Source organism: Muscardinus avellanarius, assembly GCF_963383645.1.
Source record: "Muscardinus avellanarius genome assembly, chromosome: 18".
NCBI lineage: Eukaryota > Metazoa > Chordata > Mammalia > Rodentia > Gliridae > Muscardinus > Muscardinus avellanarius.
Window position 1 is genome coordinate 36,368,662 of NC_137804.1, and position 25,428 is coordinate 36,394,089.

Here is a 25,428-nt window from a genome sequence, read left to right on the forward strand (position 1 = left end):
AAGTTCTTGTAGCAAATGTCAGAGGCCCACACCCCACTTTTGGCAAGCCATCCAGGGAACTGTGGCATCTAAAAGGAACAGCTCCCTAATGTACCTGGAATGTCTCAGATCAGACCATTTCTCTCTCCAAGAGACATAAATAATGAGGCCAACGTGATTAAGCTTCAATCAGCCTCTAGCCAGGCCTTGTTTGCCACCTGGGTCCCCAGGGCAGGTGTGCAGTTTGGACATTAACAAACTGATCAGGTTTAACAATACCTTTTACCCTGGGCCTATTTTTCTCTGGATATGCTGGGGATTTAGTCATGGGCCTCCCTGTGCATTGAGAAAATGGACCCCCGTGCCTTCGGCCTCTGCCCTCTCAAAGGAGCCCACTGTTTTTGAGAGAATGCATAGTTACAACCTAAATTCACACTTTCAAGTCATCTCAGCCATTTAAAGCTCAATTATGTCGAAAACGCAATTCTGGATTGGGTGGCGCATCCTTCTGCCTATTAACCACGTGAGAAGTAGGAATAATTGATTGGAAAAGTATTCTCTGATATGCGGACAAGGACTTGCAAGGTAGGAGAGGATTCGGTGCATGAACCGAATTCAGATTATTGGCCAACAGCATCTGCCCGCTCCTCTGATTGCTTCTTAGGTATGGGAGCCACATTTAGAGTTAACTGCATTAATTCGCAAGCAGATTGACGTAAGCAACTGAAAAAGAAATTTGCATACCATATAGAAATGATTATAGAAATCAGACTCTAAAATAAGGCTGGTAACTCGTGTACAGAACGGAAAGAAAAAGCGGAGTGCCAACTTTGTCTTTTTTGAAAACAGTGTTGGTTAATCACATTAGGGCTAATTTAATAATTTGCACATATTAAACTTTCTGTAGTCATGAGTCATTAGCGTTTTGCGAGCCGACGTCGAAAGTTCTTACTTGGGAAAATTTGCATTGACTTTAAGAGAGTTTTTTTTCCCCTGGGCTGAGGCGGTTTTAATCATTCTTCTCGTTAAGAAAGAGCATGGTCTGTATTTTCACATAATTTCCATGCTATTATGCGGGAAGGGTTCAGGTAAACGGGTAAATGGAAGGCTCAGGTCAAACCGCACAGCTCGTTTCCAGGCGGCTCGTGAAAGAAAACGGTGCCCGACCTGGAAGATGTTGGCCAGAGCCCGGAACACAAAGGAGACAGCAGCCCAGCGGCAGCTGGGTCCAGCACTGGTCTCCAACATCTTCCAAGTCCTCCAAGCAGCTGCAAAAGGACATGGATGTCAACTTAGCGAACCTGGGCTCTCTGGGGAATGATTCCTCATCAGAAAGAACAAGACTTTTTTCAGGAGAGAGCTTAGAGTGGTGTCAAACACCATCAACAAAGGATGGGTGGCCGCAGAGACAGTACTCAGATGGTGGTTCAAGACCTGGGGGAGCCTTGGGTTTCAAAGAGCAGGTAGGCTGGAAGAAAAGATGGAGAAAAGATGGCAGCCCATTGGGCCTGGAGACTTTTTAATTTTTTTTTTTTTTTTTTTTTTTTGGTACTAGGGATTGAACCCAGGGCCATTCTACCTCTGAGTTACATCCTCAGCCTTATTTTATATCTTTGTGTGTGTGTGTGTGGGGGGGGGTATTAGGGATGGAACCAAGGAGTTTTCTACCTCTGGGCTATACTCCCAGACCTTTTTTATATTTTATTTGGAAACAGGGTCTCACTAAGTTGCTGAGAGCCTCACTAAGTAACTGAGGCTGGCTTCGAACCCGTGCGATCCTCCTGTCTCAGCCTCCCAAGTGTGGGGATTACAAGCGTGCGCCACCACGTCCAGCCTCAGCCCTATTTTAAAACGGGGGTCTCGTTAAGTTGCTGAGGCTGGTCTTGAACCTGCAGTCCTCCTGTCTCAGCCTCCCAGGGACTGGGATTAGAAGAGTATACTACCATGTCCGGCTTGAGCAGGAATCTCAAACCCAAGGAGGAAAACTTTGGCGCCCATAACTCTGTGGGTAGAAAAGAGACCAGGAAGTCGCTGGGACTCTGGGATAAGGAGGAGACAAAGTGCTGTTCTGAAAAGTTAACATGTGTTTCCACCATGTGCAGCTGGGCCCTGCCTCCAATGGCGCCCTTTCCTCCTGTTTTATTTTTAATCTCAGGAAACCACATTCCCCTTTTGCTACTTCTCTCTGCCTGTGCCTCTCTCTATTTTTTTTTTTTTTCCTTCACTTTCTGGTAGCATAAAAAAGTCAACACCTCTGGCAGATCACTTGCCCAAACTTTCCCCTGGGGAAGCAGCCGAGCCATTTCTTCACACGGCACCGGCCTCCGACCACTGTCCTTTAGACAAGATAAACAGTCAGTTCTGCCTGAGCCCGTGAGAGGTATGGATAGTTCTGGATCTACCAGCCAGGAAGGAAGAAGCCGGTGCCAGGTCCTGCCCTGAAGCACCCAGATGGGTCTGGGGCCTCGGCAGAGAGACCGTAAATTAGCCATGAGTTAACACGCGCAGCCCGGGTCCCCCGGCCGCCTCGCCAGCCGCGCCGCCCCTCCGCCAGCCTCCCTCCCCGTTCTCTCCAGACCCCCCCCTTTTCGAGGCGACAGAATAAGAAATTAAACACTTGTGGGTTCATTCGAACGAGTGAATGAAATTGAATAAGCGCTTAGTACTTGAGGCACACAGCGAGCGCCTGAATGGGGCAAACCTCCTCAGTTGAATGGAGTGTCTTTTGGGACCAATTTGTCTCTTTTCACTCTTTATTCTTCCCTTTCTGCTGACAGATGTACAAAGGCGGAACTGTGCCGTGCAGCTTATCCGCACGCACCCGCAGCAGCTGTCACTTTTGTCGAGCAAGTTAATCAAGCAAATGCCACCATATCCCACTTTCTATAAGGAACAACATGTTATAGACAGTAGTCTTGCTAGAAAGAGACTTTATTTTAACTTTGATTGGCCTGCTTCCCCCCGGGCCTCTTCCAACACGTTTCCCCTCTTTCCCCCCCCCCCAAGAAAAAAGAGAAGGAGGGACCCTGACCAAGCCAACAATTTGGTGATGATGATGTTAAATTTAATGATAACAATATCGTACATGGGGCTGAAGACTCCTTTGAGTTCTTTCCTGGGGACTGAGGGATGCCCCGATCTGGTTTTGATCTTTTTTTTTTTTTTTTTTTTTTAAGTGTTTAAGCCATTGTTTGAGCTGGACTGTTAGACTGTGTGTCTCAAGTTATAAAAAGGAAGGCTGGGGGCAGAAAATAGAATTACACCACGGATGTCTTGGATTAATCTGCTTCTCTTTTCCTTTATGAGGCAGGTTGTGTTATTTACATATTTCTTTTGATAAACCTCCTCGCCTGGCCAAGCTAACAAAGACTCCGCTAAATACGTAAAGGCGCTGCTGTGTGCATCTCGCTGCTCATGAGCAATTGAAAGCTGAATGCCCAAATTTACTTCTAATGTGCACTGACAAATGTACGCAGGCCTGTGTTTCTCTGAAGCCGCGTATGCCAAGTGGGGAGGCTTTGAAAGAATTCCCTCACGGCCACATTCACTTTCTCCTGTGCGCAGTCACCATTCTTTGGTGGCGTTCAGAAGCCACAGGCAGGAGGCCAAGATGGGAGGATTGCAGGTTCGAGGCCAGCTTCAGCAACCTGCAGCAACTTGGTGAGACTATGTTTTTGTTTTGTTTTTTATTTAAAGCACTGGGGATGTAGCTGAGAGGTAAAACACCCCTGAGTTCGATCCCCAGTACTAAGAAACAAAACAAAGCAAACACACACACAAACCCAAACAAGAAAAACATCCAACATCAAAAACCCAACCCAAACAAGACCGCCGTTCCTTAAATAGTGCGCAAAGCGGACCTCAGCCGCCGCCCCCGAGCCCCACTCACTTAGAAAACTGAATGCCAAAACCAGACATATTTTGAATAAACAAACTCTTTAGAAACAATGTGTAGGGACCACTTCCCATTGGCCGAGGGATTTGCTGCATTCAAGAGCTGGCCATCAGCTGAGGATCTACGTGGGAATCTCTTAAAGGCTTGAAAAGAGGGAAAAAACCAAAAAAGCAACCCCCCTTGCTTTCCCCCCCCTCTTTCTTCCTGCTCTTTTTCTTTCCTCCCTCCTTCCTTGTCCCCTCTTTCTTTGCCTTGCACCCTTGTTTATTGTAAGCTTTGGCTGGAAATAAGTCAAGAAGGGACGTGGGTGATACCCGAGCTCCGATTTTCACACAGCTGACATCTCAGGCTTTATTGGATAATGACCAGGTAATGATTTAGTTGCAACTCCTTTGTATTGGGCGCAGATTGGATAACCATGCTATTCAGCGGGTTGGCACTGCTTTCCCCCTTCCCTGTGAAGTCCTGCTGATCTGTGAAACCTCATAGTGCCATTGAAAACCTACCTATGTGGGCAGGTTAGAGGGATCAACAGGGCCTGCCGGAAAGTCTTAGGCATTGTCGCTTAATAATACCACTGTGTCAAGCTTTGCTTAAAGAACTTAAGCTGCTACCGTAAACCATTTACCAACTGTCTGGGCTGTAATGGTTTTGTGTGACCATCTTGCCCCTCCCCAACCAAGCATAAAACTGTATTCTGTGTGTGTGTGTGTGTGTGTGTGTGTGTGTGACTGGGGATTGAACCCAGGGACATTCTACCTTTACCTCTGAGCTATGCCCCTGGACTTATTTATTTATTTTTTTTTAAATTTTGAAACAGGGTCTAAGTTGTGGGAAGCTTTGCTACATTGCTGAGGCTGGCCTCCCAAGTACTGGGATGACAGGCATGTGCCACCATGCCAGGCTTAAAACAATTTTCTTAGGGGATAAAAAAATCTCTGAACAGAGGGAGATGCAGCCTGCAAGGGGAAGCCAGCCCTCCAAGGCCTAGGTAGAAGTGGCTGTTGCCGCACAGATGGTCTGTAAGATTCCTGGTGAGCTTGAGGCCCCTTGGCCCTGAGAGGGGTTTCACCCTCAGGTGGGCAGCTCTGGTGCAGACTGTCGGCGACGGCCCACTTAGGCCTAGGTTCGCTGGTGCTCGTGGACCTTGACCCAAGACAATGCCCTCCTGTGTGGACACGGCCTGCCCCAGTAGAGGCGAGTCTTCCTTCAGGAGGTCTTTCTGATTAGCTATGCACCTCCACAATTGTCAGCGGACAAACGGACTAATCAGGTTCTACCCTGAGGATCAGCGAACGGCAATCTCTGTCTCGCCAGATGCTGATACCATGTAAGAAGCACAGTGGACGAGCCAGGCATGATGGCTCATGCCTATAATTGCAGTACTTTGGAGACTGAGACAGGCGTTTTGAGGGCAAGCCTCAGCAACTTAGTGAGACCCTCAGTAACTCAGCAAGACTCTGTTTTTCAAAATAAAAAATAAAGCAGGGCTGGGGGTGTGCCCCTGGGTTCAATTCCCAGTACTAGAGAGAGGGGGAGAGGAAGGAAGAAAAGGAGACAGACAGACAGAGAGAGAGAGAGAGAGTGAGAGGGAGGGAGGGAGGGAGGGAGGGAGGGAGGGAGGGAGGGAGGGAGAGAGAAAGAGAACACGCAAGTGAGCAAGCCAGCGAGCAGTTAGCCAGGCATGGGGGCACAGGCTTGTAATCCCAGTACTTGGGAGGCTGAGACAGCCTCAGCAACTTGTGAGCCCTCTGCAACTCTGCAACTTAGTGAGAGCCTGTTTCAAAATAAAGAATAAAATAGGTCTGGGGGTATAGCTCAGAGGTAGAATGCCCCTGAGTTCAATCCCCAGTACCCCAACAAAAAATAAATAAAAAGAGAGAGAGGGGGGGCAGCTTTCAAAACTGTAATGTGATGTGCTTTGTCTGCTACGTAATTCATCTTCTTGGGGCATGGAGAATAGGAGAAGGAAGCCTGTATTCCTATTTGGGGAGCTTACTAGTACAATTCTGGATACTTCACTCTCCATTTTCATGCCTGGAAAGGAGTCCTTGGGGGGTCGTGGGGGGAGCCAGAGTTGGAAAAGCAGCCGACCCAGAGAATGAGATTCTGCTTCAAATGCTCAGTAAGGTGGAAAAGAGAACCAAGACAAGACATTTTTACAAAAGCAGCGGTAATTGAAAGGTTTGCCAACACGCCTTCAAATTAGAGAGAGAGAGAGAGAGAGAGAGAGAGAGAGAGAGAGAGAGAGAGAGAGAGAGAGAGAAGGAAAGAAATGGGCCCCAACGATTCATTCTCCATTAAATTAAACCAGAACACTATTTTGGAAACTTTCAAAAAAAAACTTCACTTTTTTTTGAAATCCACAGTAAGATACTTAAAGGCCTCCATTACTACACAAAGTACACAAAGCACTATGAGGGGGCTACAGACTCATCAATACTTGTCTAATAAGTGTGTGTGTGTGTGTGTGTGTGCGCGTGCCCTTGAGCGCACACATGCGGAATTAAAGCTAGGCACATTCTACCTCTGAGCTACATCCATAGCCCTATTTTATTTCGAAACAGTGTCTCACTAACTTGGGGAGGGTGTCACCAAGTTGCTCAAACCTGTGACTGACCTGTCTTAGCCTCCTCAGTCCTGGGGTTATAGGTGAGTGCCACCACACCTGGCTACTGGTCCTTGAGGACTTACATCTGCTGGCCCCTGGGATGCAGTGGTGAAGAGGTGAGCAGTACTGACACTCTCAAGGCTGGGGATGGAGAAATCATGACATAAAGAGATGGGGCCCACGTTTGATCATAAACATGACCTTCAGTATATTTTACCTTCTAAATCAATATTCAGCAACCTCAGCACTATTTATACGGCATTTTGACAGGTAATTCTTTGTCGGGGGGCTGTCCTGTGATCTGTGGGATGTTTGCCATCCACCCTCTAAGGAGCAGTAGCGTCCCCACCTACCCACAGCCACCTGTGATAGTCAAACTTGTCTCCAGAGATTTCCAAATTCAGGGCAGGGACAGAACCACCCACTGCAGAGAACCACTGATCTTGATCAGATTAAACCTTAGAACTGATTTAAGACACACACACACAGACCAAAAAAAAAAAAAAAAACAAAAAACCCAAACAAACCCCCCCCCCAAAAAAAAACAGATGTCTGAGCCCTTACCTTAGCTACTGACTCAGAATTTTTGGTGTAGAGTTGAGATGAGTACATTGTGGGGAAAAAAAAATACATGAGTAGTTCTGATGCACGTGCCTGGATAAGAAGCACGTATTACAAGACAGAACAATATATAGTAATATAAAAATGTAGGCAGGCATGGTGGCGCACGCCTGGCATCCCAGTGCTTGGGAGCCCGAGATGGGAAGATTGCAGGCTAGAGACCAGCTTCAGCAAACAGTGAGAACCTGTTTCAAAATAAAAAGGGACGGGGATGTAACTTGGAGGTAGAATGCTTCTGGGTTCAATCCCCAGTATCAAAATAAAAACAAAACAAAAACCAACTTAGCCCCTGGGATTCTAGAGCAGCTAATGCCTACAATGTGTGTATATTTGGCCCTCGACTGGAGCCCTAATATCCCCAGGGAAGCCAGCCCTTGTCTCCATTCTGAAAGGATGCCTCCAAAGAGAAGCCTTGCTAAGACACAGTGCTGGCAAGCCAAGGATGCTTCCAGAAGGAATAATGTCCCTTTGTCAGTGTCTAAGCATCGACTCCTACCTGCTCCCCTCCCTGGATCCTAGGCATGTATAGATTCAGCACAGGCCGCCTTCTTGGGCCCTTTCTCTGAGGCCTCCATCTCACTAGGATGATGATGGTGATGATGATGACGACGACGATTGTTGTTGTTGTTGTTGTTGTTGTTATTATTATTATTATTATTATTATTATTATTATTATGTGTTAGGGAGTAAAATCAGGAGCATGTTATCTGCAAGATATACCTCCAGCCCTCTTTGTTTTTTGTTTTGAAATAGGGTCTTGCGAAGTGGCTGAGAGCCTGTTCAAATTGCTGAGGTTGGCTCTGAACTTGAAATCCATGCTGAGCTCTTTTTTGGTGGGTGTGTGGTGCTGGGGATTGAACATAGGCCTCAAGCATGCTGGGCAAGTGTTCTACCAATGAGCTGCTCCCCTAGCCTTCCTAGTGGGATCTTTTAGGTCTGTCTTTACGGGTCCTGTACCATAGCCAGGGTTATCATTTTATGCAAGGTTTGGTGTGTGTCACTGGAGATTGAGCCCAGAATATTCTACCTCTGAGCTATACCCCCAGCCCTTTTTAGTTTTGAAACAGGGTCTTGCTAAGTTGCTGAAGGTCTCACTAAGTTCTGAGGCTGGCCTCAAACCTGCAATTCTCCTGTGTCACCCTCCCAAGTACTGGGATGACAGGTGTGAGCACCAAAGCCTGCTTGTGTGTTGGCGTTTACACTCCTGTTACTAATGACAAGAAGACGAAGAAGAGGGGGAGTGGGGGAAGGAGAGGAGGAGGAGGAACAAGAGGAGGAAAGGCAGGAGAGGAGGAGAGTGAGAAGGAAGAATACGAAAGAGGAGGAGGAGGAGAGGGGATCTTTGCAGCCACTTTTATGTGATACACACTGTGGTGCTGGTCGCATGGCTGCTGCATCCTTTAGTCCCGCTTATTTGTTTATTTATTTACTTATTATATTGGGCATTGAACCCAGGGGGATTCTAACTCCGCACTACATTTTATTTATTTATTTTGAAACAGAGTGAGCCGGGCATGGTGGCACACCCTTGTCATCCCAGCATTCGGGAGGCTGAGACAAGAGGAACACGGTTTGCAGCCAGCCCCAGCTACTTAGTGAGGCCCTTTGCAACGCAGTGAGACACTGCTTCCAAATAAAGAACAAAAAATAGGGCTGGGGGTGTAGCTCAGAGGTAGAAAGTCCCTGGATTCCATCTCCAGTACAGCAAACAAGAAAAGAAAAGAAAAAGAAAAAGAAAAGAAAAACAGAGTCTTGCTAAATTGCTGAGGCTGGCCTCAAATCTGCCATCTTCCCGTCTCAGCCTCCTGAGTACCGAGATTAGAGGCATGTACCACTGAGCCTGACTCCAGGTCTTATTCCGAATCCACATCTTTACGAGAAGAAAATGGAGGCTTGAGGAGGGAAGAGTAGCTTACCTGAAGCTGTACGGTTTGTAAGCAGCAGACTCAGAAATTGAACTTGGGGATTCTGACCACAAGGCCGTGCTCTCAGGTCTGCCTGATGTAAAGAGACTGTCCCCGAGAGATCAGAGGCGTCCCTGCTAGCGGAAGGAAGGTTCATTTCCCCTACCGGGTCTGAGGTTCTGCTCAGTACTGAAGCACTGTGGGAACCGTGTGTGGGTGCTCATAAAGTTCAAGGTGAGTCAGGAATTAATGATTCCCTGGGTTTTATGTTTTAGACCCTCAAAAGATGTTTCTAGAGGGAGCTTATAAAAAGGCTTTTTGAGACCAGGTACAGTGTTCTTTAGGGGAAGTCGCTGGGATCTCTGGTGTTAAAGGGTTAATGCTAGTGATCTGTGCAAAAATCTACACACAAGCAGCCCATGCCATTAAAGATAATGGAGCCGTGCAGGTGAGTATCACCTGGCGCATGGTCTTTTCCATTTCTACAATACTGGCACTTTTTTTTTTTTTTGGTGGTCCTGGGGCTCCTGGAAGCCCTTCTACCTCCGGGCTACACTCCCAGACCTATTTTACATATTTTTAAATTTGGAAACAGGGTCTCTTAAGCTAGCGAGACTGGCTCCGAACCAGCGCGATCATCCTGTCTCCACCTCCCAAGCGCGGGCATTGCAAGCGTGCGTCACCGCGCCCGGCAATATACTGGCACTTTGAACTGGGTAATCTGTGCAAAGGGTGGGGGGCTGTGCTGCTCATTAAATGATGTTTACACCAGTTCTGACTTCTGCTCCCCACACCAGGAGTCTGCTCCCAACCTGGAAACTGTGACAACCCAAACCGTCTCCAGATACGGCCAGATGTCCTGGGCAGAACCCAGTCACCCAGCGCTGACCTAGAGCCGCCAACCAAGGAAAGCACCTAGGAACCAGTCATCCTGTCTCAGGGGAGGCTCTCCTAGACCAAAGAGTGGGACTTTTGAACCAAAAGAAGTGAGATTTCTTCTTTAAGTGGTGACTTAGAGACTTTTACTAGAAAGACTCTCATAAATTTAGCTTTGCTTAGTTTACGTATCTGTTCTGTGTGTGAGTGTGTGTGTGTGCGCGCGCGCGTATGTGTTACTGGGGATTGACCCCAGGGGCATTCTATCTTGGAGGTACATTTCCAGCCCCCTTTTTATTTTTTGTTTAAAACAGGGCCTTACTAGATTACTGAGGGAGGCCATTGCTGAGGCTGTCCTTGAATCTGTGATCTTCCCGTCTCAGCCTCCCAAGTATTGGGATTACAGGCATGAGCCACTGAGCTCAATATATTTGTTCTTTTCTTGAAAAGTTTTTCCACACAATAAGAGGGGCTTTTCTTTTTTTCTTTCTTTCTTTCTTTCTTTTTTTTTTTTTTTTTTTTACTTTGGTTGGCACACAGATCCAGTAATTAATAAAGACCTATCCTGGGTGAGACCTGATGGTTTGCTGATACGACGGGCTTTGGTCCAGGGATGGATGGCCATGGCGTAAGGCCCCCACACAGCACATGACACAGTGCCAGAGCTGTCGGGCACAGAGATCTGCGTGTTGCTGGCGATCGCTAGATTCCACTGACTGGAGTTTCTCTCAACTCGGCAGGAGTTGAACAGAACAGGAGGCTGTTAACTGTTCTTGTCTGAATTGGGAATTTGGAATGAATGAAGTATTTAAGTTGAGCCTTCTTTTCAGGTTTTTAGACACACAAAAATAACTTGCAGCCACCTGGTGAAGCAACAGCTAACTTTCTTCTCTCTTTCTCTTTCTTTTTCTTTCTCTCCCCTCCTTTCTTTTTTAAAACCAAGGTCCCAGTATAATTACAAAAAGGGAAGAAAAGAGAGGGAATGGATGGAATCCACATTGCTGATCTGCTGTACTGCTCCAGGCCCCTCCCCGGCTCTGAGCAGGACGGTTCTGGGAAGATCCCCCAGGAGGGGTGAAGGGAGCCTGGGGTACCGCAGGCTTTCCCCACCATCATACCCAGTCACCTGAATAGAGTGCCCTTTGCACACTGGCCCGGGCTGTCAGCTAAAGCCTGCATGGACAAGAAGTAGACATCTTTAGTCCTTGTTTTATTTATTATTTTATTTATTATTTAATTTATTTTCGGTGGGGCTGGTGATGGGACTCAGAGACATTCTAATTCTGAGCTATACCTCAAGCCATATTTTCATGTTTTTAATTTGGAAATGGGGGTCTCACAATGAGAGACCCCCATTTCCAAATTAATGAGATAAAATAAATGAGAGCGCCTTGTAGGTTGCTGAGGCTCAGAACCTGCAATCCTCCTGTCTCAGCCAACCCAATTCTAGGATTACAGGCGTGCACCACCACGCCCGGCTTTTACTCATCATTTGAATGGTGAGCAGGCTCCTCTGTGTCACTGTCGCTAGAGCACACCCATAGGGCACACCTCTCACCTATGGGGTGGGGGTGCCGGGGGGCCTTGTGATGTCCAGAAAAGCAGTACTGGACACATTTAGCAGTGACCTCTTTTCTGGTTCATCCAGATCAGTGCTTCACAAATGGGGGTGACTTTGCTACTGGGGGAAATGTGGCCCTACCCGGAGACATTTCTTGTCACATATGAGGACAGGTGGTCGCTGTTATATTAGTGGCATCTCGAGTAGAAATCAGGGAAGCGGCTCCATCCCGCCATAGGGACCAGCCGCTCATGACAAATGTGCCTGTGTGTTTCTATTGCTCTGAACCTTACTAGGGGGCATAACTACAGTGCACCAGTAAAAACATATTGAAAAAAAAAAAAGAATTACCTGGCTCAAAATGTCAACAGCATTCAAAGGTGATACTTTGTTCAGAACGTGTTTTTAAAATTGAGGGTTCAGGCCGGGCGTGGAGGCGCACGCTTGTAATCCCCGCGCTTGGGAGGCGGAGACAGGAGGATCGCGCAGGTTCGAAACCAGCCGCGCGCTGGCTTAGGAGACCCTGTTTCCAAATAAAAATGTAAAAATAGGTCTGGGAGTGTAGCCCGGAGGTAGAAGGGCTTCCAGGAACCCCAGTACCACCAAATAAAAATTTGAGGGTTCAGAATGTATTTTAAAAATTGTTTTGTTACCATCAGCATTTTTGAAACTGGAATAAAACATATCAGACTGTTTTACATGTAGTAAAGAGAAATATTGCTTCACAGACTGTTTTTCACCTGCGTGTGTGTATGTGTGTGCGCACACACTGAATTACAAAGTAGAATTTGTTTCTTTTATTTAACACTCCTCCATCACCATTTTGTGGTGCTGGGGACTGAACCCTGAGCACTACACATGCCAGGCAAGGGCTCTACCGCTGAGCTGATTCCTCCTGGCTCTAAAGTTTGTTTCTTACTTGAATTGGAGACATTAGGTTCAAAGCCACTGATCTTGCCAAGTGTAACTCAAACCTCAGTGTGTGCCTGATCCAGTGTGGGTCCCGACCTTTGGGTGGGGCAGGGCTCAGCTTGTGTGCCTCTCAGGAATTCCCATGTGATGGAGGCTGAGGCCCGTGCACTAAACTGTGAATAACAAGAACCCGCAAAGGATGCTTTAGCGCATTCATCAAGAAAAAATAAAATTAAAGCTGGGCTAGAGCACACCCATAGAGCGTGGCCCACACCTAAAATCTGAGCACTTAAGAGGCTGAGATTGGAGGATTGCAGGTTTGAGGCTAGTTTCAATAACTTAGGGAGACCATCAGCAATTGAGTGAGATCTTGTTTCAAAATGTAAAAAGGCTAGAGGTGTAGTTTGGAGGTAGAACACCCCTGGATTCAATCCCCAGTACCCAAAAAAATTGTTTTTGAGCAAGTGGCTGTGATGCGAAATATTGACAAACAGTGAAACCTTCCAGTAGTAGCCACATCCTTTACAGAGTCCGGCAGGGAGAAAAACAGTTCTTTAGTTAATTAACAGGGACTATTTGAGGATTTATTAATTCTTATTTCCTATAAGGCCATAGGACAATATTTCTTCCACTGTGGCTACACTGTGCATGTGTGTGCATGAGTTTGTACATGGACACTTGCACACATGTAGTGTGTGAGAAAGTCTGTCACATACTGCTCTCATGCCCTAAGTCTGCCCCAAACAAAAACAAAACAGCCACGCACTGGTGGTGGGAACCTGTGATCCCAGTACTTGGAAGCCTGGGAGGCTGAGACAGGAGAATCACAGGTTTGAGGCCAGCTTCAGCAACTTAGTGAGGCTCTCAGCAGCTTAGTAAGAGCTTGTTTCAAAATAGAAACAAATCAAAAGGTCTAGGGGTGTAGTTTGGAGGTAGAATGCCCCTGGGTTCAATCCCCAGCACCCAAAACCAAACCAAACCAAAATAGCAAACCAAAGCGAAATCCTGAACCCTTTCTTTAAGGCGCAGAAGCAGCGTGTGGGTCACGTTAACACGAATGCCACGACCTTAACGGAGCAATCAGCCTAGCCTTTTAGAACGATTAATAGAACACCCTTCGCTAGGAAAGAAGACAAATTAACTGTCTGTGCCAAATGTCTCTGGAACACAGAAAGCTGTTCTGAGGAAGGCGCTGCACAGAGCTCCCTGTGGCTCAGGGCTCCAGAGTGAATCCAAGACGGGCTTTACGTAAGGCTCACCCTAAATAAACGAGGCCGGCTTCCATGGCTGGGAAGGAAGTAGCGAGGTTACAAAATCAGCTTCTGAAGGTAAGCTACCGCACGCAAGGCCAGGAGAGCTCAGCGACAAAGAGACGTCCTATTCCTTTCAGCTAGAAACACCTCATTTTACACTATTCATCCAGATCTCTGGACGCCTCGTTGGCTTTCTGTGTGCAGGATTGCTGAAACTTCGACACCCAGCCACGGAGAGAAGCGTTCCTCCCAAATCAAAGGGATCACGTGCTATCATCTGCTTGTTTTTGTGGAGGCCGTGGAATAAGGGATGATTTCTATTCGAGTTAAGAGAGTCATTGTTACGGGTGTCAAAAGCGTCACTCCCTCTCCTAATAGAGCTAATCGTCCCAACAACAAACAGATAAACAAACACGTCTGCTTCTATTACGGCTTTATGCTTTGGCTAAGTATTTTGTTAAAATTGCGAGCATCTAGCCGGGCATGGTGGCATTTGCTTTGTAATCCCAGTGTGTGGGAGGCTGAGACAGGAGGACCCAGGTTCAAGGCCACCCGCAGCAACTTCGTGAGCCTTTCAGCAATTTAGTGAGACCTTGTTTTCAAAATAAAAAATAAATCGGACGTGGTGGCGCACGCTTGTAATCCCCACGCTTGGGAGGCAGAGACAGGAGGATCGTGCAGGTTTGAAGCCAGCCTTGCTGCCTTAGGAGACCTTGTTTCCAAATTTAAAAAAAGTTAAAAAAAATAGGTCTGGGAGTATAGCCTGGAGGTAGAAGGGTTTCCAGAAACCTCAGTACCACCACCAAAATAAATAAATAAATAAAATTTAAAAATAAAAAATAAAATAGGATCAGAAGTATGGGTCAGAGGTAGAATACTCCTGGGTTTAATTCCTACTATCCTCCCCCCACCAAAGAAATAAAAAAAATATTGCAAGTATTCCGAGAAGGGTAACACAATTAAAAACATAAAAAAGCAGACTTGGATGGTGGGAATCAGAGAAAGCATGAAGACACTGGGTCTCTGAGTGGTGCTGAAGTGTAGAGCTCTTCAAGATGAGCCTGGAGCTGGGGGTGGTGGCGCACACTGTGATCCCAGCATTTGGGAGGCTGAGACAGGAGGATTGCAGGTTTGAGGACAGCCTCAGCAAATAGTGAAACTCTCAGCAATCTAGTGAGACTCTGTTTCCAAACAAAAAATAAAATCGGGCTGGAGGATATAGTTCAGAGGTAGAATGCCCCTGGATTTAACTTCCAGTAAAACACACACACACACACACACACACACACACACACACACACACACACAAGCTTGGGGTGTTTTATAAGTTCAGCTTGGAAAGATCTTGAGATGTGGTTCTGAGAATCCAAACAGCTTACACTGGGGCTGGGCATGTGGTTTTCCCTCAGCTAAGGAAACTCAGCTTAAATCCCCGATAAGACAGAGAAGCATGCACTTATCTTGTGTTTTATATAGCATATATTACACACACACACACACACACACACACACACACACACACACACACACTTGCCTGTTGTATGTCTCTCTATGTTACAGGTTAATGTTACCGTTTAAGGTTAGACGAATGGGTTCCTACTTATAATTTCCCCATCTTTTACCTGGTTCTGGAATTCCTGGGAAATGACACTTCTTAGAATTCCAATGCATAACCCAGGGCGTGACTTAGTTGCCAAAATTTACCCTGGGGCTCAAAACTGGGTGAAAGAATCAACTGCTCCTCCCCTTCCTGGCTGCATTTTAGATTTTCTTCCAATATATACAATCACATAGGTTGTGAAGGCTGTCTGTGAACTGGCATACATGCTCCGAAGCTTCCCAAGGATGAGAGCGGAGGTCTCAGTGCAATCGAATTTGATCTCAAGAATATGGCAAAGCTCAGCACTGGACTGATTTGGAAGGCTTACTTTCAGATTGTTAACTACAGAGAAAATCCTAGAATTAACAAGGAACCCTTGGAAATGGTGTGTGTGTGTGTGTGTGTGTGTGTGTGTGCGCGTGCATGTGTATGTGCGTGCGTGCGTGTGTGTGTGTGTGAAGTCCCTAGTCCAAGACTTCACCAGAGTAGCTACAATGACAGTAGAAACGTTGAATCACAGACCTCAGCCACCACCAGACCATTGATCCAAGCAGTTCAAATACTCACGCCTTATTTCATGAACTAAGATCCCTGTGGCTCTTTACCTGGCCAGTCGGTACCCTGACTTCTGCGGGTTTCTTGCAGTTTGGCTATCTTTCTAAAAGTAGCTTCAGAAATTCTCCTAATATCCAGAGAATAGCTTTAAAAAAAAAACAAACAAAAACCTTGGTTGAATTCTGCTGTTACTAATTATGTTTAAAAGAACTACATGGTTGTCTTCAATTTGATCCCCCCCCCCCACAAATCAGTTCTATGTTTAGATAGTGATAAACTCCTCCAGTCTGCAGAACAACTAGCGTGGCGGTCCTTTGAACAAGTCATGATAATGGAAAACGGGCCAGTGATAGTTAAAAAGAAATCCACAAAGCTCTATAGCCCTGCCTGCAGGTGGGGCTCAGGGCCCGACACCCGGTTTGCGCAAATCAGTTATAAGGAGTGTTTGGGAGGAGAAATGAGGAATTTTTAATACAGACAGTGTAATAGGTGAACATTTACTGGCAATGAAAAATACAGACAATTAAGTTAAAAAAAAAAAAAGCAATAGCCGGGCACGTTGGCGCACGCTTGTAATCCCTGCGCTTGGGAGGCAGAGACAGGAGGATCGCGCAGGTTCAAAGCCAGCCGCGCTGGCTTAAGAGACCCTGTTTCCAAATAAAAAAAATATAAAAATAGGTCTGGGAGTGTAGCCCGGAGGTAGAAGGGTTTCCAGGAACCCCAGTACCACAAAAAAAAAAAAAAAAAAAAAAGCAATATTGCCGGGCGTGGTGGTGCACACTTGTAATCCCAGCATTTGGGAGGCTAAGATAGGAGGATCATGGTTTGAGGACAGCCTCAGCTACTCAGTGAGGCCCTCTGCAACTCAGTGAGATCCCGTTTCAAAATAAAGAATAAAAAATAGAGCTGGGGGTGTAGCTCAGAGGTAGAATCCCCCTGGGTTCCAACCCCAGTATCGCAAAAAAAAAAAAAAAGCAATATTTTTTGCTAATTTTGGAAGAAAGTACATCATGAATGTGAAGTGCACAGAAAAAAGATCTGAAAGAATAAATCTTCAGGCAGTAATCTTTGGGTTTTGGGAATATGACATTTTAATTTTCTTATTTTTGCCTAGCTTTGTTTTCTAGATGTCTACAATGTACATATATTGCATCTTAGTAATAAAAGGTGTTAACTCCTCCTCCCCTCGGTTCCCTCACCCCACCCCCAAAACAACCCTTCCTGAAGTCGTGAAAGCCGGTTCCGGTGGATGGTACCTTCCTGCGGCAGGAGGAATCCTATGAGATGACAATGAAAGACTTGCCGGGTTTGTAACTGTCAGTCTCCACTCGGTATTTAGTTCTCACGATGACTATAAGATAAAGTCCATTTCCTTACAGATTTGGAAACTGAGGCTCAGAAGTAGGAACTGGAGCCATCCAACCTCAAGTGAATTATTTAGTCTTTCTATTTTCAAGGTTCCCCTCCTGATCATCATACTCTCCCCGTTTCAAAAGCATGTTTTTTACCCATAGTAAGAAGGTACCTGGCTGTGTGCAGGGAGCTCTAAGCACGCTCGCCCTTAATACCTTTCTGTTGTCCTTGTTGTTACTAGGGACTGAAGGGTATTGCTAAGTTGTTCGGGCTGGCCTCGAATTTGTGATCCTCCTGTCTCAGCCTCCCAAGTCCTGGGCCTACAGGTGTGTGCCTCTGTGCCTGGCAGAGTTAATGTTTTAAAGTGATAGGGACCCTTAACAGTGCTTTCAAACAGATATGAACTTTGTTTAGCAAGAAAAATAGGGCCAGGGACGGGGTGGGAAGCATCTCCGCTTCAACCAGGACGAGGCTGATGGGGATGTGGCGTTGGCGGCTCCCACTTGCACAAGTCTTCCTTGGAGCCCGATGGTGTGGCTGTACATGGCATTCCACCTTCCTAACGACTCCGTGAGGAAGGTTTTGTTTATCACCTGGATGAATCGGCTGATGCTCTGAGAAATTAAGGACCTTGTTTAATCTCAGCCAGCGATAAAGGACCAGGTCCCCAGCTCAGAGGCCAAGCCTAGTGACCATTACCTAGAACTTCGCTCAGGACACCCAAGCCTGTTAATTGCTTAGACTGGAGACAACTCACTAGTAGCTCAGCATCGATGATGAGATTTACCTGGATGTTCTTTAACCAACTCCCTAGGGCTGCAGTCCATTGACCTGGTGAGTGACCTCTCCCTCCTTCATCCGGTGAAGCCATCTCCCTTGCTTGGGTGGCTCGTGGCGTCCCCACGGCCAGAGCATAATGTTCTCTTTGTAGCTCGCGCTGCACGACTCGGAGTGGGATGACTCCTATTTTGATTGATATATACTCACATGTGCGGTGCGCTGGTAATTTAACACGGCTACTAAAATAAGGTTTCCTGCGGTTTCGCATAGAAATAAGGCGAGTCCATTTTAATAGGTAGAGGTTTCACATTTCAAATTACCCCTTTAAAGGGAAATATTCACACTCAATGAGGGGGCTGCCACCTAAAGTGGACAAATACACGATCTGATAACGGAGCAGTAAATTAAAATCGGTGCAGAGCTGAGAAGCCTGCGCAGCGGCCCTGTCCACATCTGACCACGGTGCCTGATTAAGTTCTTACGGGCAGTTTGGGAAGGGGCCCTTTCCTGATCTGATAACTGCCAGGGAGAAGCCAAATACAGAGTCAATCTGCAAAGACTTAATCCTCCAGAAGGCAGATTAAGTGTATAATTGACCTAGATAATCCATGTATCATCTCCAGTCAAATGTTCCCTGGGCCTGGCTCAAAACAAGCCCGGCCTGCAGAAAGCCCGCGTGGACGGGCATTAGCACCAGTGTGGACTCCTTCCAAGTCTGAGATGGCTTTTAATCACTCATCTCCGAGCCTGTGAGGTTTAAGCAGATGAATTCACCCTAAGCACATCTCTTTTAATCCCGATTTTCTTCTCATTCTGTGTCTTCAAGAAGCACAAGGAAGAAGGAAAATAAATTAATTTTTATTTAGACCTTGAAATCTTAGGTGCTTCTCTTGATGATCTGATCTCTAATTTCAAAACGCATGTTTTCGTTTTGGGGAAGAGGTTGAATTAATCACTAGAGAAGGGGGAAGCCATCTGCATGATTTATGGACACTCCAACCTGAAATCGCTATCTTCGAGGTATTTCTTGAGCTTGTGTTTTTTTTTTTTTTTTCTCTCCTTAGCTACTGCTTCAGGAGCACAGAGATTATTTTACATCCGTGCTTTTTATTTTCTTTAAAAATCAGCAATAATTGCTAAAGAGGCCAAGCTTCCACTTGAGTCTTACAGCAATCTGATTTTCTTTAAAAAAATTCAGCATCACTCATGTCATTTAAATTCATTGTTATTGGACATATTGGAAGATTCTCTCGATTTAAATCTCAGAATATTTTGTTTCTAAATATAAAAATCTTATTTTGCAGCAAGTGAAAACAATATACAATTGCTCTTCATGTCTTTTAAAAATACGGATAAAAATGTATAGTCTTACACTTAAAATATCATGGGAATCAGTTTAGAGATATTCTTTTCTGATTAGCACTTTATTTTGATTGGTTAGGTTCTTCTTTAAGACACATTATCAAAAATATTGTTAGCATTTTATAGAAAGACTTTGCAAACTAATTATATGAATAAATTGGAAAAGGTTCACTGGAAAAAATACTATGGTCAGGCAACATTATGTCCAAATGCATTTCTTCAATAAACCTTTTTAAAAAAAAAAAAAAACACCTTAGTTAAAAAAATCGGTAAGATGAATTTGGAAAGCTTGTTCTTAAGTTACATAATAAAATAGATAAAAATGCAGAACATCAAATATAGAACCCCAAATGCTATGCCGATAATCTTCTACGAGCACCCACTTCCAGCCCAAAGTACATGCCAAGGCCGAGAGAACCTGCTCAGAGAACACTGGCTGGGGGCCTGGCTGACACAGAGCACCATTAAATCGCCAGCTATCATTCCCAAACAGTCTTACGTACGAACGCACACGAAATCCACCCAGTCATTTCCACAAGGGTGCGCCCATAGGACCGAACAATACAAAGTACCAAGACCTTAAGGGATTTGCCAGGTAAATAAAACTGAGACTTGAAACACAGTTAAAAACATGACAGGAACTCTTAGACCAAGCCTCTGAATGACAGATGCCAGCAGGCACAAAAACAACCAGAGAACGACGCTATAGTCAGCACCCCCCCCCCAACAAACAATCTCACGGATATATATTTTTCTTCTTCATTCAAAATGCTAATTTGCTATTATTCATTTTTGCCATTTATCAAAAATGCAACAATTGGAGGAGAAGCCTCCCAGATCAACAAGTCTTTGTCAATAGGTTCTTGCCAATTGTTTAGAAACGTGCCTCAGGAGGACCACTATTGTGAGGAAATGGAGTTTAAAAGCCGGGTTCACTGCAGCAAGAAATGTAGGGTCGCAGCTTTCACAGACCCTTCTGTGTTAACATTCCGAGACCCTTGTTTAGCTCGGGGTACGTTGAGAACATTGCAGAGCATATATGCAAAGAAATAAACACCATGCTTGAGGAAACAGAAGCCGAAAATAATCAAACATGTTGGTAATCTGATGTTTTGCTGCGAGATTATAGAAAAACAGTAAGTACTGAATTAAATTACTGAGGCTGCATGGTAATGAAGCTCTTTGAGACGCTCTGGGTTTTTAAAAATGACAAATGTTTTAAATACATGACAGATTCAATAACTTTTTCTGCACTGCATCAATGAGGTTGCCTAGCACCAATACAGTCTGCAAATTTGGGGATCAGGTCATTTGGAAAGTAAGTGGCCAAGAAATTCATGTCTAACTAAATAACCTCCTGGAGAAGGATTTCTCCCTGGGCCTGGGAGTCAAGTGTAGTGAGTGGTTGGGATGCTTAATCCTTTAAAAGCAGGTATACAGATAGGTAGAATTAGGGGTTGGATGGGGGAAAAATTGGGACAAGAAACTCAATTGCAGGGCTTCCCAGGATGTTACTGACTGATGCAGTCTTAATGGTGGCCAGTGAAATACAGGGCTGGAGACATCTGTGAATTTTTTTTTTTTTTTTTTTTTTTTGTGGTACTGGGGTTCCTGGAAGCCCTTCTACCTCCGGGCTACACTCCCAGACCTATTTTTATACTTTTTTAAATTTGGAAACAGAGTCTCTTAAGCCAGCGTGTCTGGCTTCGAACCTGTGCGATCCTCCTGTCTCCACCTCCCAAGCGCAGGGATTACAAGCGTGCGCCACCACGCCCAGCACATCTGTGAATTTTTGAATGATCCTAAATATAACTTGCTCTCTGAAAAGCATATTATTAGTAATAGTTCTTTTAACTATCAATTCACATTAATGCCTGGATTATGTTTGTGCATCGCTCGGCAAGCCCATTTCCGGCATCTGGGCCAGCTGAGGCCGCTCTCTAACTTTTTAGATAAGGATTTAGTTGTTCTTTCCCTTAAAAAGGGCCACTGCAAAGACCATTTGCCTTGCTGCCTTTAACAAGACTATCTTAAAAAAAATCCCCTGCCCCTGCACTTCTAATTTAAAGAAAGATCAGAGGGAGGGATAGATTATATGTCCACGAAGTAACAGGTGAAGCCACAGATTAAACATCAAATCAGTACTAGGTGTTTTTAGGTTTCAGTGAGCACAAGATTATTTGCACGCACGCTCATATGGGAACACGCACGCACACGCATACACGAGCCACACAAAACTGAGAATCAGAAGATACCAATCAAAGGGAGAGAGAGAGAGAGAGAGAGAGAGAGAGAGAGAGAGAGAGAGAGAGAGAGAGAGAGAAGGGAACCTAGGCATTGAAAAGAACAATCCCCGGGCTTCGTGGAAATTTGTGGTTCGGAATTGAATTCAGCGGAGATGGGCCGCAAGTCCCTACTCCTGACCGCAGAACCGAGAGCTGCCCGTCTGTTTCAATGCCTATTGGATGGGGACTGTGCCCAGATCTGCTGGGCTCAGGACGCTGATAAAGGCACACATGCAAGAAGGGAGCGGGCCTGCTGGTGAGCCGTGTGCATGTATGAGGCATCGCAGTGGATGTGGGTCATGCTAGAAGATGTACACAGGAAGATTATTTGATTCTAATTCATGCCACTTGATATAATGTGATAAAACATTTGACATGAGAGATAAGTTCCATTTTAATCCAAGAGAGGACGAGTGGGAATTAAAAGTAAGAAGGGTTTTGTCATGGGAAGGTGATGCGGGGGGAGAGGGTACAGAACGAGGATGACTGGGGCGGGGGGGGAGAAGGAGCCTTTCAACACACCAGGAAAGCAACGAGCTGGAAGACAAAGCACAGAAAAGTCAGCGCGTTGCCAACAATGAGCTCACTTAGCGGTGGAACAAAAACACATACACACGAGAACTCGGCGCAAATTAGTGAACACAATCACAGAAAAAATATAGCAACAAAGATTCCATAGTAGACCAAAACATTAATGTTCGGGCTGGCGCTCTCAATACAGAAACCTGGACAGGAGGAGCTCACGTTTCACGAGACAGGTAGTGTGTACAATCAGAGCCACACGGGCACAAGGACATCAGCTTCCTCGCACTCTGGCTGGTGTGGGGGGGAGCGGAGCAAAGTGTCTGGCTAGATTAGGCCACCCCATCTGTTTTGGCCCAAGGCCGGCAATGTGAGACCAAAGCAAACTTCTTTTCTTTTTCTTTTTCCTCAGTGCCTTGCCCTGCAGATGCGGTCACAGCGGAAATAAGATGGCTTGGAAATGATTAACCCTCAGCAATCTGCATCTTCTGAACTTTGACCTGGGTTTAGCGGTCCAGGGTACTCACTTTTATTTTTTTTTAATACCTGCTTCTCATAAATTGTCAGGTGAGTGGGTGGGCAGGGAGCCGCACAGTTTAGATGGGCACCTGACCCATTGACACTCACGTGTGTATTTGCGGAATCTCCAGGCTAAGGATTTCTAGTCTTCCAGAAATGAAATAATCATCGAGGCATTAATAGTGTGACATTTACCGCACAGCTGCAGGCCACAGCTGGTGTCTGGAGGCACATCCCCCAGGACAAGGAGGTGGCCTCCGCCTCCCCATCCCACAGAGCATCTCCCTAAAGTGAGGCCAGATTGCGAGGAGAACTGTGATCAAGGGAAGTGTTTGCCAGTTACAGAGGCTGCCTCGCAGGCTCCGCACGGGGGCGCGCCTGTGTGCCGAGAGCCTGGGTGCCGCCCTGCGTGTCACACGGCCTGGGACTGAGACACTGCCACACCGGGGAGCGGGTTCAGAACAGACACACGACAGATAGGTGCCTAAGGTGGACGGAGAGGAAAAGATTTTGTTCCAATTGGGACCAATCCGTTTTCTCAAAATGTGACTTATCCTCCTGTCTCTTATTTTGTCACATTTTGGAGGGTCTCCTCCTTGGTGTTCAAGGAGGAGAAGGCATTTACTTACATCAAATAACCTTTCTATATACATCTCCTCATTGACCTTATCACGCAGGACATCCTGAGAGTGGCGGACGAAAGTCACATAGGCGTCAGCCACGTCCATCCCGGGTTTCTGCAAAGAAACAGGAGAACGTGAAAATAGGTTTTTCAGACAATGACTCTTTACTCATTGCTGGTTCAGGCCCCCAACCCACCCTGCCCCCTACTATCTCCTCTGCTTTTTGGGACCGCATTTTTAACCACAGCAAAGCTATCTCCACCCTGAACCAGTAGAAATTGATATTAAGACCTCTTGCTCTTTTCAGAAACCAAGCTTGGCTATGAAGGCAGTTGGAGTTATAGGATTTTATAGATATTTTTCTACTGTACCTTCCCTTATCTAATGGATAAATCCTCACCGTATAATCCAGAGACATTCTTTGGGTTTGCCTTAGATCGAAACCTCCATTCAAGAATAACGGATGCTGAGTCCCACTGTCTGGCGCCTTTCCCTATTTAAAAGGACTGGGAAAGTGCTCAAGAAATCAGATTTCAACCTATATCACCTCCTTTCCAAGTCCTACTTTTTGGGGTAGCTGAACCTCGTGTGTATGTATAGTGAACATTTGCTAATTAGTTTACTACCATTGTCTTTGCCTTTAGTGCAGCCTTAAAGTCTAAGGATAGGAAAAAAAAAAAAAGGCAAAAAAGAAGGAAAAAACCAGGGAGGAAGAAGAGGATTTGATTTTTAAATAAATTAGATTTTCTGGAAAGGTAAGCAGGTGGTTCCATCCAATAGGTAGGAAATGCTCTATTGTAAGGAAGTTAAAAAAAAAAAAAGAAAGAGAAAGGGAAAAAGAAAACTCAGAATGCACACTGCTTGAGATGTCAAAATCAAAGTTATCTCCAAAGAAACCTATTAAAAACACTGTAATATGGGTCATTAGGACAGCTGCCACAAACCCCTTAAATTTCCCCAGTAGATATGTATGTTTGCTAATAACTAAAAAGATTAGTTTTCATTACTGTGATTTACCTTAGATCACAAAGTATCATTTCTCTACAAGACGTGACTGTCAGGCACTGCAAATTGAAGTTAGTTAACACTTCTGTGTAATTTCCAGGGTGAAAATGAGGAAGGTTTGGAAACAGTAGGACTGTATGGGTTTTTTTTCCCCTCATACAAAGCAAACAATTATCAAGCAAAGGGCCAATCCTGGCCCCTAGGATGCTAGCAACATTTCTTAACACCTGCCGAAACAATGACAAGGTATTAATTTGAAAAACAAGGAGGAAAACCCAAAGCCACAGTAGTCAACTGTTACACTTTCAAGCAATTTTCAGCAAATGGATGGACCAGGTCCCGTGATGTCCTATAATTGTTGCAGTTTTATGATACGAAACAGTATCGGTTCTCCAATGAGATGTGAGTGTTAGCTATCACTTCCAAACTGGCACCTCGCCTCTCTCTCCTTGGCAGCCGCAGATCAAAGGACCTTCTCAGTAGGGATGGGGACCCCTACCTGCGGGGCTTGAGAAACTTATTATTATTGTTTCCATTTCTTCAGACATAGCATTTTCTTGGAACACGCAGCCATCTCAGACCTGAGATCCAGAGCCAGGTTCAGCAGATCTATCAGGAATCCATGATGGTAGAAAGTGACCTACAGCGGCTGCTAGTGTCTTCATTCCTTTTCTACAGCTTACTGTCCTCAAGGGGGCATTTCAGTCAAATTAAAAAAAAACTCTCACTAGAGCTGAGTACAGTGATGCACACTTGTAATCCCAGTACTTGGGAGGTTGAGACAGGAGGATCGCAGGTTCTCTGCCAGCCTCAGTGAGGCCTCCACAACTCAGTGACACCCTGTTTCAAGAATAAAATAGGACTGGGTGTAGAGCTCGGAGGTAGAATGCCCCGGGTTCAATCCCCAGTACTAAAAAAGAAAAGCAAAAAATATAATAAAATCAGCTTGGTGCTCGGTGTTCTCACCCAGGTAGTTAAGAAACTCCATGACTTTCTCTTTTGCCTTATTTTTTTCTTAGTATTTATCAAGAGCTAACACTGTACTGTATATTTCTGTGTTTGGGTTTCTCTTTTTTTCTTCACCCACTAGGACATAAGCTCCACACATACAGGACCCTTGGTCTGTTTTCTACTACACCTAGCTCAAAGGATGGTACCTGGCCTGTACGAGGTACTCAGCAAATATTTGTTGGGTAAACAAATACGTGAACC

At 45.5% G+C, this 25,428-nt stretch overlaps 1 protein-coding gene across 16 annotated transcripts in view; it reads right to left on the reverse strand.

Annotated features, from left to right (window-relative positions):
• The window catches only part of CADPS (calcium dependent secretion activator), a gene marked incomplete at both ends in the record, with an annotated part of 501,631 nt that overhangs the window by 19,718 nt on the left and 456,485 nt on the right, over positions 1-25,428 (reverse strand). For all 16 annotated transcript variants that reach the window (XM_080714889.1, XM_080714888.1, XM_080714885.1 and 13 more), the window contains one exon: positions 23,218-23,325. In XM_080714889.1, the coding sequence (XP_080571015.1) occupies positions 23,218-23,325 (108 nt within the window). The remainder of the gene's footprint in view (positions 1-23,217; positions 23,326-25,428) is intronic.